The 14,406-nt window shown below is 38.9% G+C and overlaps 2 protein-coding genes across 2 annotated transcripts in view; one reads left to right on the forward strand and one right to left on the reverse strand.

Annotated features, from left to right (window-relative positions):
• Positions 1 to 2,038: 2,038 nt before the first annotated feature.
• On the reverse strand, positions 2,039 to 7,784 carry LOC133400088 (fructose-1,6-bisphosphatase 1-like). Its single transcript, XM_061672324.1, has 7 exons — positions 7,542 to 7,784; positions 6,097 to 6,259; positions 5,942 to 6,034; positions 4,749 to 4,892; positions 3,328 to 3,465; positions 3,021 to 3,140; positions 2,039 to 2,627 (listed from the first exon to the last, which is right to left on the reverse strand). Exons 1-7 carry the CDS (start codon positions 7,709 to 7,711, stop codon positions 2,430 to 2,432), a joined length of 1,026 nt encoding a protein of 341 aa, XP_061528308.1. The 5' UTR covers positions 7,712 to 7,784; the 3' UTR covers positions 2,039 to 2,429.
• A 2,811-nt stretch (positions 7,785 to 10,595) lies between these two features.
• kank1a (KN motif and ankyrin repeat domains 1a) overlaps positions 10,596 to 14,406 on the forward strand; it is a 53,649-nt gene continuing 49,838 nt past the window's right edge. The window contains exon 1 of the mRNA XM_061672325.1: positions 10,596 to 10,788. The gene's annotated coding sequence lies outside the window, so the exon portion shown is untranslated. The remainder of the gene's footprint in view (positions 10,789 to 14,406) is intronic.

Below are 14,406 nucleotides of genomic sequence, written 5' to 3' on the forward strand. Positions count from 1 at the left end.
GTTAGACTCCTGGCTCGGGTGAGTGGAAGAAGCAAAGTGAAGGGAGATTCAGGGGGATCTATATTTGTGTGTGCATGTGCGGTGTCAGGTGTCGGCTGAAGTGCCTTGCTGCTCGACGGGTTTTCTCCAACTTTAGGTTTTACACAGAACCCAGCAAGGGCAGGATGGCTGGCATCACCAAAAAGCAATACAGCACGTGATGAAGTCTGGTGTGACATAGAATAGTTGCCAGACGGCGATGACTGCTTTCAAAACAACAAGGCGGTAGAAGTAAGTGACGGGTTTGAAACTTGGGACCACTTGTATCTCCTTTCCAACATTCTCCAGGGCCTTTTTTCACAGAGATCCTGTAAAATTGCAGCGTCAGAGTCGTCAAAACGAGAAGTTTTTGTTGGGAAGCACAACCATTTGCATTAAAGTTCAGTGGTGCTGCCTGAACTTCTGCTGACCTTTGAGCTTAAATGTCAACGTAACTGGAGTACACCGAACCTCAAAGGATGAACACAATCTGTGCCAAAATTAGCGCTGCATACACAGGAAGTCTGCTAGTCTGTTTTCCGGGTTCGGTCATGTGACAAACGGTCAACCACGCAAATACAAAATGAAACCACTTGCAAAGAGCTATTGTTGGCCACAACTCATGCGCACGCAGACTAACCAGCCAACCTGTCACCAACTACTGATGTCATTCACTAGGCCACGCCCCTTAGAGACACACATCCAACACACCAATACTGCAGTACATACTTTTTAAAAAAAAAACTTTTTTTAAAAAATATTTCTTGCTTTTCTTGTTTTTATACAATACAGTGCTAGTTTTCTATATTAAAAAAAAATAAAATTTAAATTAATGGCATTTCAATTTATTTTAATGGGAAAATGTACTGTGTTTCATATTCAAATAAATTGAGTTACGAGCATGGTCACGCCACAAATTAAACTCCTATGTCAAGGTATCACTGTATATTGCACTAATGTCACATTGTAGGCCTGGAGGCCAGATCTGGGCTGCCACATCATTTTAAGTGGTTCGCGAAAGCAAATTATGCACGTCAACTTCCATGATTTTTACTAAAATCTTGACCAAATTTCTAACAGTCATAGTTAATGAATAATAATGACGAGATATTGCAAGCATTTTCTCTGGTTACCGAACCCATTTTTCAAGGAACTTGAACAAACTATTATCCTTGACTTCTGATTTCAAAAATAGTTACTATAATCATAAATGTGCTGTTTATATGTAATAATGAAGAAGAACGTAAACCTTTGCTGTTTAGGGTTTCACAGTCATAAAGGCCTTCTGAGGGAAACCGTAACTACAATATGGCCCGTGACAAAAATGAGTTTGACAGCCCTGCTATAATTTATTTATGATGCTAAAAGGAGGACAGTGGTCACTTTGGCATGTGAGATTTATTATTATTATTATTTTTTTTTTTTAAACAGTTGTTCACATTATGAAGCATCACAGTGAGCTTTTATTTTGGTCCTTCACATGTATGTTGCATGTCCGTTGTCATTCTTTTTTAATAGCGAAAGGATAAATGTACCTCATGTACCTCATGTATGTACCTCATATTATCTATTGCGATACAGCATTGATACAACAGCATCAAATATCATTGTTGTGATGTGTGGAGTACTGTATATTGTATTGTAATGAAATGTAATGCATGAAATATCGATATAGTGATACACAGCGGTATACTAGCAACAAATAGGAATATGGTGATTCATCGAATCAATCTGTCACAAATATTGATACTGTATATCATATCTTTATCTTCTATACAGTATTGCTAAACCAGCATCCATCATAACTATTGATATATATTGTATTATTTGTTGCGATGCAGTTACATGACACGAGTATCAAATAGCAATATAATGATACATTTCTTTTATTTTTTTAGCGATAAAGTATTGTTAGTGATTTGTATCATATAGTTTTCTGTTGCAATGCAGTATCGATATAGCTGCTTTAAATATCATAACACATTATGATACAGTACGGATACATACAGTATGCAACAAATGTCGTAAATATCAAATCTTTATTTCTTGCAATACAGTATTGACACACCGAAATCAAATACTGATATTGTACTGTAGCATATGTTGTCTATTATGATACAGTATCAATAGGCCAGCAACAAGTATTGTGATGTATACATTTTTTGCTACAACATCGTATTGATACACCTGCATTGAATACAGACATTGCCGCTTTAAGGCTTAAACAATTTTGTGTTGTATTTCTATTTGTGGGGTGTATTTTTCTTCATGAAGTCCTTCAGTTACATACATGTACAGTATGTACCATATGTAATATCTCAATATAATGCAGACATATTTTGAATGAAAAAGGTAATACAATTTAAGAACGTTCTCCTTCCCTGAAAAGTGGACGCCAAGTGGGGCGAACCTCACTTGGCCTTGGCGGCGTGTTTGCGGCAGATGGCCACGTAGTCTGCGACGTCGTCGGAGGAGCCCATGGCCACGGGGGCCCTCTGGTGGATGCTCTCCGGCTGGATGTCCAGGATGTCCTCGAAGCCCGTGGAGGCGGCGCCCCCTGCCTGCTCGATGATGAAGGCCATGGGGTTGCCTTCGTAGAGCAGACGCAGCTTTCAGGAAGAACGAGACCGATTAACATCATCACAGGTCTGATCATTTACATACGTTTCTTTCATACATACATACAGGTACAGTACTTTCACACTGACTTTCTTTGCTGGTTTATATTAATGGCACCAACACCATATGTCGGGACTAAAGGCCTCGTTATACTCCCGCAGTCACGCGGCCGACAACGCCCGCATTGCATCACATGACCGGTGAATTGGCCCGCGCGGCCCTTCTGCATAGGTTGACGCGCACACGGCAAACGTTGTTGCAGCGCGTAGAATTCCGTGGAGATCATCTCTCGTGATTGGTCCGTTTTAGTCACATGCCGTGATGATGTAATGATCCCCTTGACCCCTCATACCTGGTGCTTTGCAAATATTGCGAGCACTCACCTTTCCCTTGGGGCTCTTTGCGTTGCCGGGATACAAAAAGATCCCGCCGTACATCAGCGTCCGGTGCACGTCGGCCACCATGGAGCCGATGTATCGGGCGCCGTAGGGCTCGGTGCCGTCCTGTGGACAGTTCAGATGCAGTAGCATTAGCCACATGCTAATCAAGTTGTCACTTTTGAGGTCCAAGTTAAACAATAATGGATCTTAACAGAGACTAAACTAACCATGCGCAAACAAGAAGGAAGAAAGTTAGAAAAACGAGATTTTGCAACCTGACTTCCTTGCGCAGCGGTTATGTCAACATTACCTGAGGAAACTTCTTATTGTGCAAATACTCTGTGACGGCCGGCTCAAAGTATTTGGCGTAGCCTTCGTTCAAGCTGTAGATCTTGCCCCGCTTTTTGATTTTCACGTCCCGGTCCACCAGGATGAATTCTCCGATGGCCTGATGAGCAGAAAGAAAGAAAATAATTGATTTACAATCAATTGAAATTATTTTTGCTCGTCTTTCAGAGTCGTATTTTTCTGGAGTTGTGTCAATGTAGCAAACAAACCAGCTCCAGATCTGGCTCTGCATCAATTTTTGGAGTTATCTACAAGACACAAAAGTGATCTGGGTCCACACCAAATTTGATCCAAAACAGTTTACAACCATTTAAGTTACGTTTATCCGTATTACAAAAATATCCTGGACGCAGATTCCGGCTCTGCATTCAGATCAACGATCAAAGGTTATAAAAATTGTTCAATGGTACTGTAACACGAAACAAAACCGTTTAGCCAAATCTGTTAACAAGGGGATCTCGAGCTAGTTCCAGACTGAATTTTATTGTAGTCCTTTCAAAACTACCTGAGTCAAGGATAAATGATCTGGATCTGGACACAAATCTGACCCAAATTAGCTCACAACTATTTGAGTAACTTCCGTGACACAAGAAATATCTGCACCAGTGCCATCTTTGACCCAAATCAGTTCACAACTGTTTGAATAACTTCCGCGACACAGAAAGTATCTGGATCAAAACCAACTATGTCAATGTTAAAAAAATAATAATCCACAGCCAGTTTCCGGCTCTGGATCTACATTCGTTAACAAAACCATTCTATTGATGTCTATGATAGCTATGATATCTATTGAGCCATCTGAATTTAATTGAAATCCTTCCATATATTTTTGAGTTGAGGCCAGAGCTACAGTATACCATGGATCACAACTATCTTGGTTATGTCCATGTAACAAAATAATATGGATCCACATGAATTGTTTTCCAATTCACATTGCAACTGTTTGACTTATGTCCACGATACAAAAATTCCCCGGATCTGGATCTGCATCTGATTCATTTACATCCTTTTGAGGTACGTTTATATTTCACATTGCAAAAATGATCTGGATAAACAGCGATTATGATTCAAAATCTGTTATCTTTAACTGAATCTGGATCCATGCCAAATGTAATCCAGATCCATGTTTCACCCAACTTTTTCTTGAGTTTTATCCATGGGTCTAGATCTGGAGCTACAGCAGATTTAATCAAAACCCATTAACATATTTCTGAGTTATGTCGACGTTACAAGTTAAAAAAAAATATTTACACTAAATAGGATCCAAATTGGCGAGTATTTGTCCATGTCACAAATGGGTCTAGATCAGGATCCACACCAGATAGCGCACGTGTACCTGATGTGTCTAGTCAAGTTATACTGTGGCTTCAAGGCTGTACTGACTGGGTCGAGCATGAAGCAGTTGACTCCGTGTCCAGTGGAGAGCACCATCATGGTAGCGCTGCCATAGAGAGCGTATCCCGCCGCCACCAGGTTCCTGCCGGGTTGCAGGGCGTCTTTCTCGCAAGGCTCTTCGTCATCCATGGCCTACGGGACACGATGGTGGCCGTTAGGTACTTAATTTCAAGAATACTGTACAGTAATACCTCCACTTAAAACTGAGCCGATACTAGATAAGAGCCGTCGCTCGGCCGATTATTTGCTTTGACTTTGGAGCAACAATTTGAGATACTGGCACCAGATGGTGGCAGTGCACTTTACAACAAAGCGCGGCAAAGAGCAGTTTGTCAGCTCGTGAACAATTTTTAAAAAGCGCTTGCTTCAAGCTGCCACACCCGCTTAAAGTTTACTGTCAAACTAAACATAGAACAAAGAGAATCATACATCGTGTATTTAACCAAACCACATAACGTTTCCAAATGATATTCTGCTAGTTTAATGCTAACACATAATGGGAAACATGATAGATGGGCTAACAAGACTAACATCGCTATCTTGGTAGTTATCAACCTTTAAACAACTTATATTTGAACACAAATGGTAACACCACATGTAGACGGACAATAACAATACTCACAAGCATGTATTCTTTACCCTCTGCGAGAAATGACTAACATTACTGCAGTTGAATTGCTAGGGTGTTCTCCTGTGTTTTACCATGACATCTTAGTGTAGCATGTCTGTATGTACAGCATTATACAGGATTTCTGCCTGGTGGCCAAGACACGCACACCTGACACACAATGTGCATTGATTAAATGCATGAAATCATGATGCTCAAATTGTTTAATTATTTACACTATGTAATTATGCTCTGACCGTATTTTTGGGGATTAAGTGCAATGTTGTACAGCGCTATTTTATTACAATAAAACATGTTTTAAAATATTGTTGGTGTTTTTTGGGGGACTGCAACAGATTAATGGCATTTCGATCCATTTCAATGGGCAAAGATGATTTGAGAGTCTTTTGAATTACGAGCGTGGTCACGGAACAAATTAAACTCGTAGGTCAAGGCACCACTGTATTACAGGACTCTTGATAATGAAAATGTTCGGTGCCTTGTATTAGAGAACGGAGCGCCCCGGCCAAACTGTGCCCACCCCTGTTTTTAGAAGGTGAGATGGTACGACTACCTTCTTGTAGATGGCAAAGATGGTTCCGATGGAGACCAGGCAGTCAATGTTGGAGGAGCCATCAAGCGGGTCGAAACACACGATGTACTTGCCCTAAGGAGAGGACATTTTGGCTCATTTCACGGGTCAAATCCAATGCGTTTACAGTGCCATACCCTCGTGTCGGGGTCCACGATGATGGCGGTGTCGTTCTCCTCCGACACCAGCACGCAGGAGGTGAAGGACGACTTGATCATGTTGATGACCAGGTCGTTGGACAGGATGTCCAGCTTCTTCACCTGGTCGCCCGTCACGTTGGTGCTGCCTGCGATGCCGTAGCTGGGAACACACACAGAACGGGAAGGAGCGTCAATGCCCAAAATGTTCGCTCGCGAATCCACAGGGAAAGAAGGACGACTCAGCGGACACAACATTAGGCACACTTACTGCTGTTGTACCAAGGTCAAACACCCCAAATGAGGTACAGTTTGTCTTAATACTTCAAACAAGGAGTTCAAACCATCAATGGTCACATTAGATTTTTTTTTAAATGGACAGATGGGCTACATCATAAGTGAGATAAAAAAAAAAAATGCATGTAAGATTTCTGTTTTAATAACCAACTAGGTCAGTCTCATTTATAAATTGTATTATTCATAACACATAAATATTAACAGCACAATTTTATATACAGTATATATTTAATATTTACCTTATAATGTAACATTGTTTATTTCTCTATTGTTTTGTTAATTATAATTAAATCAATTAAGATTTTAATACTTTTATTATTTAAAAAAAATACTTTAAAAAATATTTTGGTTACTTTTACTTGAGTATTTTTGTTTAGAAGAAACTACTTTTCCTCCATTACATTAAGCTACAATCCGCTCGGTACTTGTATTTTCATCTTTACATCGTTATAGAATCATCGCTGCCTGGTGAGCCTTTGTGCTGTTTCTTCAGTGTAAAGAAAGAAAGTTAATTTAAGATTATTTGTGACTGAAATCACCTTAATTAATTTTAATTTTTTAAAATTTAAAGTGATATTTTGGGGCATTAAATGAATTTGCATATTCCCATTTTACGGACACTTTTTGATCATCATATCACTTGCTTTCCCATCAATTCTACCTTTTCTCATCGTATCACACCTTTTCCCTCTTAACTACACAAACTTTGAATTTACCTCATTCGAACATTTACGTTGGTTGCAAATGATGAAAAACGAACACGATTTTATTCTCTGCATTCTAGTTTTCATAAATGTGATTACTTTTTTCCCTTTTCTGTGGGTCCCTTCACAATTTGTCAGTGTTCTGGCAGTTTTTGAGCACTAAAGTAAAACACTAAAAAGGAAATAAATAATGTTCCCTGAAGGTAGTTAAGTGGTTGACTGATCAGGATGAACCCTGAAGCCTGTGGAGGGGACGGCGAGGAGTGGGCGTGGCTTCGGGTATGCGCTTCCTGATTGGTTCGAGTCAAACCAGAATCTCCTGCTTGGTCTGTGCCAACGTGGATGTTCCGGATGGGATCCCAAAACGTATCAATAATGAATAATAATTAAATCATAAATTAATAATAATAAATAAAAAAAACAGTCTTCAGCTGGTGTACTTACAGGTGAGCGATGCCGGCTTTACGCACCGCGCTGGAGATGGCCTTCACGGCCGTACACAGCGCGTTGAGCAGCCGGGTGAGCTCCCCGGTCCCCTTGGCCCGCCGGCCCTCCTCCATGACGAAGCGGGTTACGGTGACCACATTGGTGTCGAAAGCGGCTCGGTCGGACATGATTGCAACCCCCAAAAAACTTTTCTCTCAGTCCAGAGGAGGAAGTGCCGCGGGACTTAAATGCAACACTGACGCCGAACTCCACGGGCCAATCAGAGAGAAGAAAGGACAGGAGGGGTGTGGCCTCCAGGGCAACACTGGCTCCTTTTGTGGCGATTTTTCAGGTGATAAGATGGAGTGTGAGCTCCACAATGGACTGTGACTGTGCACTTTATTTGGCAATAAGCACATTTGACAATGACGTGTTGAGAAATGTTGCATAAATTCACATTCTCTTGCCGTTCTTGTGCGGACACTTCATTAGGTACACTTGCAGAATCAGCTCCAAAAGAACAGAAACGTTTAGAAGTCATATTTTGAAAAGGAAATGTTTTCTGTTTTTATATATATTCAAGTTTGTATTTGTTTCTATATGTTAACAATATTCGTCCTTGGGTGTGGACTGAAATAAAAGTAAGAAAAAAAACCTAAATTAATACCATGATACAGAAAAAAAGATAAATACCGTATATATATTGTAGAAATATAATAATAATAATAATACATAATGTAACCATGAATTGGACTCTAAATTGCCCGTAGGTGTAAATTTGAGTGCGAAGGGTTGTTTGTTTGTATGTGCCCTGCGATTGGCTGGCAACCAGTTCAGGATGTACCCCGCCTCCTGCCCGATGACAGCTGGGATAGGCTCCAGCGCGCCCGCGACCCTAGTGTGGAGAAGCAGCTCAGAAAATGGATGGATGGACATAATGTTACATTTAAAATTGTATTTAAAGATGAAACATAATGATTAATCATTATTCAGAACACAATAAAAACTATGATAAAAGGGAAACATTATTTTTCAAATAAAACAATATTTAAAACCAAAAACATAAAAGTACAAATAAATTACAAAACCCTTGTATCTCGAATCATCTTTCCCCATTGAAATGAATGGAAATGCCACAGATCCAGTCCAGTCCACCATCTAGTGCTTGTAACTCAAATTTTTGCTTGCAACACAAGACAAAAAACAAAAATAAAATCGGCCAAATGATGGCTCGTATCTCGAAAAATTAATTAGTCAAAGTCAAAGTACCACTGCATAATGAAATGAAACAGAATTGAAAAAGATAGTAAAAATGATTTTAAAAAATCTGTTAGGGCTGATATTGTTAGACCAGCTATGAATTTAACAGTGTTTGTTACTGTGGTTGTCGTTTGAAGTGCATACTGACAGATGTTTCTGTTTCGTTTTTTTATTTTTTTACTGCTCAATGTGATGTAACCAAAATAATACAGTATATAAAAAAAATCCCTTTCTTCTCTTTTTCTTGCAAAAGCACTGCAATTTCACATGGCGTAATTTACCTTTAGTGTGAGAACATTGTGTTCTGTGCATTGTGTTTATTCGAACAGCTTAACAGTTCCCACGTGTCAAACAAGCCATTGTTGTATCTGTTTGCTGAACAAGAAAGCCAGTGGCTAGCACTCACAAAGACCTCAACTCAACCTTTCGATCAACTGTGATGCAAAATCCATTCCTCTTTTGCAAGTACACTTCGTTTTCAGGCTTAAAACTCTTTTAAAAAAACAAAACAAAAACAAAACATAATTTCCAGTGTTGATTCGTCTGTTTGTTAGCAGCCAGTAGAGACCAACAGACTTTACAGTGTGTGTCAAAGTGCTTTTTGGACACTCTAATGCCATCACACTGGCATGTGGCTGTTTACAACTTTACCACAATTTGAAATGGATCTATGGTAGAGAGATAATAATTTAAATCTAATCAAAACAAACAAACAAACAAACAAAAAACAAGATGTTGAATGCTGGTTCTGTTTATGGTATGTAATTTGTCTAATTATGCTACATTATTTTTTCAATTAGTGCAAAGTGGGAAGTATATTATTGGCATTGGATGGACACACACACACACACACACACACACACACACACACACACACACACATATATATATATATATATATATATATATATATATATATATATATATATATATATATATATAAAAACACACACTATGAATGAAACATCTTGATGCACATAATAGTTAGTAATAGACTTGAATAAATAGTGGTAAGCCAGTCAAATTAAATCAACACTATTTGAGGATGAAAATATACTGTAATATTTAATTCAATTGTCTATCACTTATACTACACTTTAAAAGTCTACTTCCTGAATAGAACCTAACTCTAACCCTGAATAAAAACTACAAATGACTACAAAACGTCACACATGACTTTTCCGTACTATTACCACAAGATGGCGACCTCGGATAATTCTGTTCTCACCTACGGCAATCTAAGGAACAACACGGGCAATAATTAATATTTTTACACTTAGGAAAAAACCGACCAACCAAAAAACAAACAAATAAATAAACTATGTTATCTGAACTGCAACGGTGAGGTGTTATTTCATCTTCGTGGCGGTCATTTAGCGAAAACACGGGAAATGCTGATGTTTTACCGCATCATCGCGCCTGGATAATTTAAGCCAATGAGCGAACTACATTGTTTGGCGGAGGAGAATCAAATGCGGCTAATGAGGAGGGCGTAAATTATTACGATCGGTTATAATAATCAAGAGTTGACACTTAAATTTACCCAATCGGCGTTCACAAATTTTCCTCTTCTGTAGTTTAATTGGTGGATGGGAACTAACCTTGATCAACGTAATTTTCTTTGGTGTAGTTTAATGTTTAAAAACTAAGGTAATGACTAATTATGGACTAGAAGAATACTAGGTGAGTTTAGCGACAGGAGCTATTCCACCTGTGCTGCTGTGTGACCTTCATGTTAGCATTTAGCGGAGGGCCGCCCAAGCTAATCGGGACAGTGCTGACACAGTGCGCATGCGCGTCGTTGACACATAGGCCAGGCGGACAAGTACAAAGGGAAGGCAAAACGTTGCACGCGTTTCGAGGGACTTTGAAAAGTGGACTTTGTTGGGTTTAAACGCGTTACTGGACCGGCGGACCCAGTTTTCAGGAAATACAAGACTTTGGAAGAACCGCCGTAGTTGCGTTCAACTCAAAAGGCAGCCTGCGCGAGGACACCTTGCCTGGGGTAAAGTCTCTCGCACCCTCCGCTCAATAAAATGGATACATTCATGTCGTTTTTTGAGTACATTTATGACGTTTTCGGTGGCTAAACGTACATGAAAACATATCAGCAGTGCACCTTTAGTTTGTCAGGTGTCCCCCCCCCACTCCCGTGGAGAGCAGATGAGATGAGATGAGACGAGACGAACTAATGAAGCGCTGCTGCTGAAACTGGATTACGTTGAAAGTTATGGTGGTGCGTTTACGTGCTCACTGTTGGCATCTTGGACTTTCCAAGCAGTCAGTGAAATAGAGTTAAATTAAATGGAAAACGTTCCTCCTATGTTGGGCGTTAATTTGGAAACTTGCAGCACTGCAAGATAGCAAAGTGTAAATATGACCCAGAAATGTAGATTTTTGAACACGTATTTGCAGTTAAGTGAATACATAATTCAATTTGTGTAATTTGGATCTTTTAACTTCATTTTTTCTCTCTCCTCACTTCCTCACTAATGACCCAAAAATGGGAATTTCTGTAAATGAAATTGCTTTTTGCAGTTTTAATGTTATAATAACGTGTATACATACACTGTTGTGCATAAGTGAAATATGTGATTTATTTGTTGTAATTTGGATATTTAACCTATTTTATGCCACACTAGGTTAATAATAACTTCCTGGATTTCTTGACCTACAAAGATGTGCATTTGCAGTTTTGTTTCAAAGGTACCATATTCCCATCAAATATTTTTTTTTCCCAACTGTAATATGCATACAATCGGTCAAAATTAGTCTGTGATTTGGTTTAAGTTTGACATCTATGTGGTTTGTTGATTGGATGCAAAAGGCAATAAACGACATGAGGTTTGCACACCGACTAGATCAGATTTTGGCATCGTCGTGACGTAGAAACAAGACGTGGTTGCTGCACGCCCGCTCATCTCAGGAAAAATGGCGTGAGCCACAGTGCGGATACATCTTGTGCTAACCTGTCAACCTCAGAGGAGTTGAGGAATAAATATCTTCAATTGATTTTTCGAGATATTCCCAAGCATTCTGGAACCAGAATTGTGCTGTGTTCGGGCCCATTTCTTGGAGGTTGACTTCGTAAATATAAGCTTTCTCACACTGCTGGAAGTGTGATGTATATACAACTTAATGTTTTTTACTAATTTTATTCCTCACATCCTTTATAATGCCCTTAAGTGCAGTTTTGCACATGTAATTGTGTTTTCTCTTTATAAAGATGGCACAAGGTTTGTTTGACATGCTGTTAGCCTAATAGCGCAATTGGCTAAGTCATTTTTGAATGTTTTCAGAAAACAAACAAAACCAAAACGCCATCTGAAAGCCGTAAGATAAGGTGAAGTTTTGCTGACGTGGTGGCGTCTGTTATTTGTGTTTGGTAATTTGTCCATGCGCCACATACACACAGTGTAGTGTATGAAGTCCTGCCTCCACGAGTGAAAGCGCTTTTTATTGTTTGTAGTCGCCATTGGCCCAGCAGTATATGGGATGGTGTAAATGGTTACTCACTTGCATGAGACAAGGCTACCCCCTCAAAACAGGCTAATTTTAGCAAGGCCAGAAATATAAATAGTATAAAGTGTGCTATAATTGTTGATCCTTGGGGTATTTTGACAAAAGACTAGAAAACTGTTTTGTGAATATATGCATAGTATGTGTCATTTTAAGTTTGTCTCAAATGTAATGAGCTGCTATTGCTCCATTCTGGCTTAGCGTTGTTGCTTTATTGCTTTCACATGTCACTCCATATTTTTCTTTAACTCCATAAGGTGTACTAAAGGGAACTTGAGGGTTTTAGGAGCACAATGGTGGGGCCGGAGGTCCCCACCATTGTGTCCTTGAAGAGCTTGAATCTTCCCTCTATGAGTCTGATGGACTTAACTGCCATTTTTTAAAAAGCAGACCCCGAGGCTTCTACGCTCTTCTTCTGGAGCTAAGCGCTGTATTGAAATGTCAAGGGGAGCATTGGATGGCTGTTTAATTAAATTCTTTGCTCTCCAGTGTTTCTCTACATTTTATAGAGAATCCTTCCATCCCAAAGTACAGTGAAATACATTTTGGCTCACTTTGTCATGCCAGTTTATTTGCGTTTCCTTTGGTTAAATTGAGGTTGGGTTTTTAGACAGATGTGTAGGCATGGGCCAGTTACTCTTTTTTACTGGTATGTTGTGGTTTTAAAAAGTCTGTTTATGAAATAAGCCCAATGAATATTAATATTCATGGTTTCATAAAATTCAAATGTCTTGGATTTCTTAATGAATTTTAATTGATTAATAGGGTTACATGTTTTTAAATGAAATTGACATGAATCACATACATTTTATTCAGTGCAAATGCAATCAAGGATCTTGTGTTGTTTGAAATTACCACTGATTAAAAAAAGTACAGATTTAAAGTTTGGCTTATATTCAGGGGAGGCTACTCCTGACTTTCGTGATTGTCTTCCTTAAGTAAGAAAATAGATATAACACATAGAGGCTGATCAGCTGGCTATCTTCAAGACTGTACGCACACTGATGGCGTCCTCTTTTGTGTTGGAAATTCCTCTTTTGTAGGATAATTAATGAAACAATCTTTATAACAATCTTTGTTTTTTTTAATACAAAGTGGTATTTACGTGATATAACAAAAAGAAGTGGACAAAGAAGAAGCAGAGGAGATCGAGGTACGAGAAATAAACGGTTCAAAACATACATCGCAAACTGTAGCGATGGAAATTGAGGAATACATCGCTAAAGACCTCATTTGGCGGACGTGATATCGGATATTTTGGACCCTGAGATTATTCTTTCGATGATTCAGTTGATTTAATTTCATAATCCATCCATCCATGGATGTTTATTAACATATTCTTGTTTATTTGGTATTGCTTTAAGAATTTATATTGGGCATTTAACTAAATTTCCATGAGCATTTGTGGGAGGAAATTATTTTAAAATGTGTTATACATCTTCAGCCATACATCGTGGCTTTTTGGAAAAATATTTTGCCTTTAATTTGTACATAGGCTAGTCTAAGGCTATGTTCGCACTGCAGGTTAATTCAATTTTTTTCCTCTCTCCCTATTTGATGTGATTTTTTTTCATGTCAATGTCAACAGTGCAATTAACATTTTATTTTATTGTTTTTATGTATTTATTTTCATACCTGACCCAGTCCTCTTTGGTATGCGGATATAAATCGGGTATGTATCCAAAGAGAGTGCAGTCCGGACGCTCAGGTCACGCTCATCTGAAACTTCATCAAAAGGTGACAAACGTCACAATTGTTCGACAAAACTGAGTCGCGACAAAAACAACGGTGGAAAAAGAGGAGAAAAGGGTCAGTGGAGAAAATATTGTTGTTATATATTGCGTATAACTGATAAATATAAGAAAATGTTGGCTCCAGTTGCACGAAATCGTTGAAATTGCCACAAGTGCGTCATTACGTTTACAGTACGCTCGGGGCCATAATTAATTACTTACTTAGTGCCTCGTGTTTGTGCGCATGCGCAATGTTATGTCCGGTTTTGTGCGCATTCGTGTGACGTCACAGACTCATTCCAGCCACAGTAGAAGTCACATTTGTTTTTGTAATGTGAATGACTATATATATATAAAAAAAAATTGACTTT

The sequence above is a fragment of the Phycodurus eques genome, chromosome 3 (genome assembly GCF_024500275.1).
Source record: "Phycodurus eques isolate BA_2022a chromosome 3, UOR_Pequ_1.1, whole genome shotgun sequence".
NCBI lineage: Eukaryota > Metazoa > Chordata > Actinopteri > Syngnathiformes > Syngnathidae > Phycodurus > Phycodurus eques.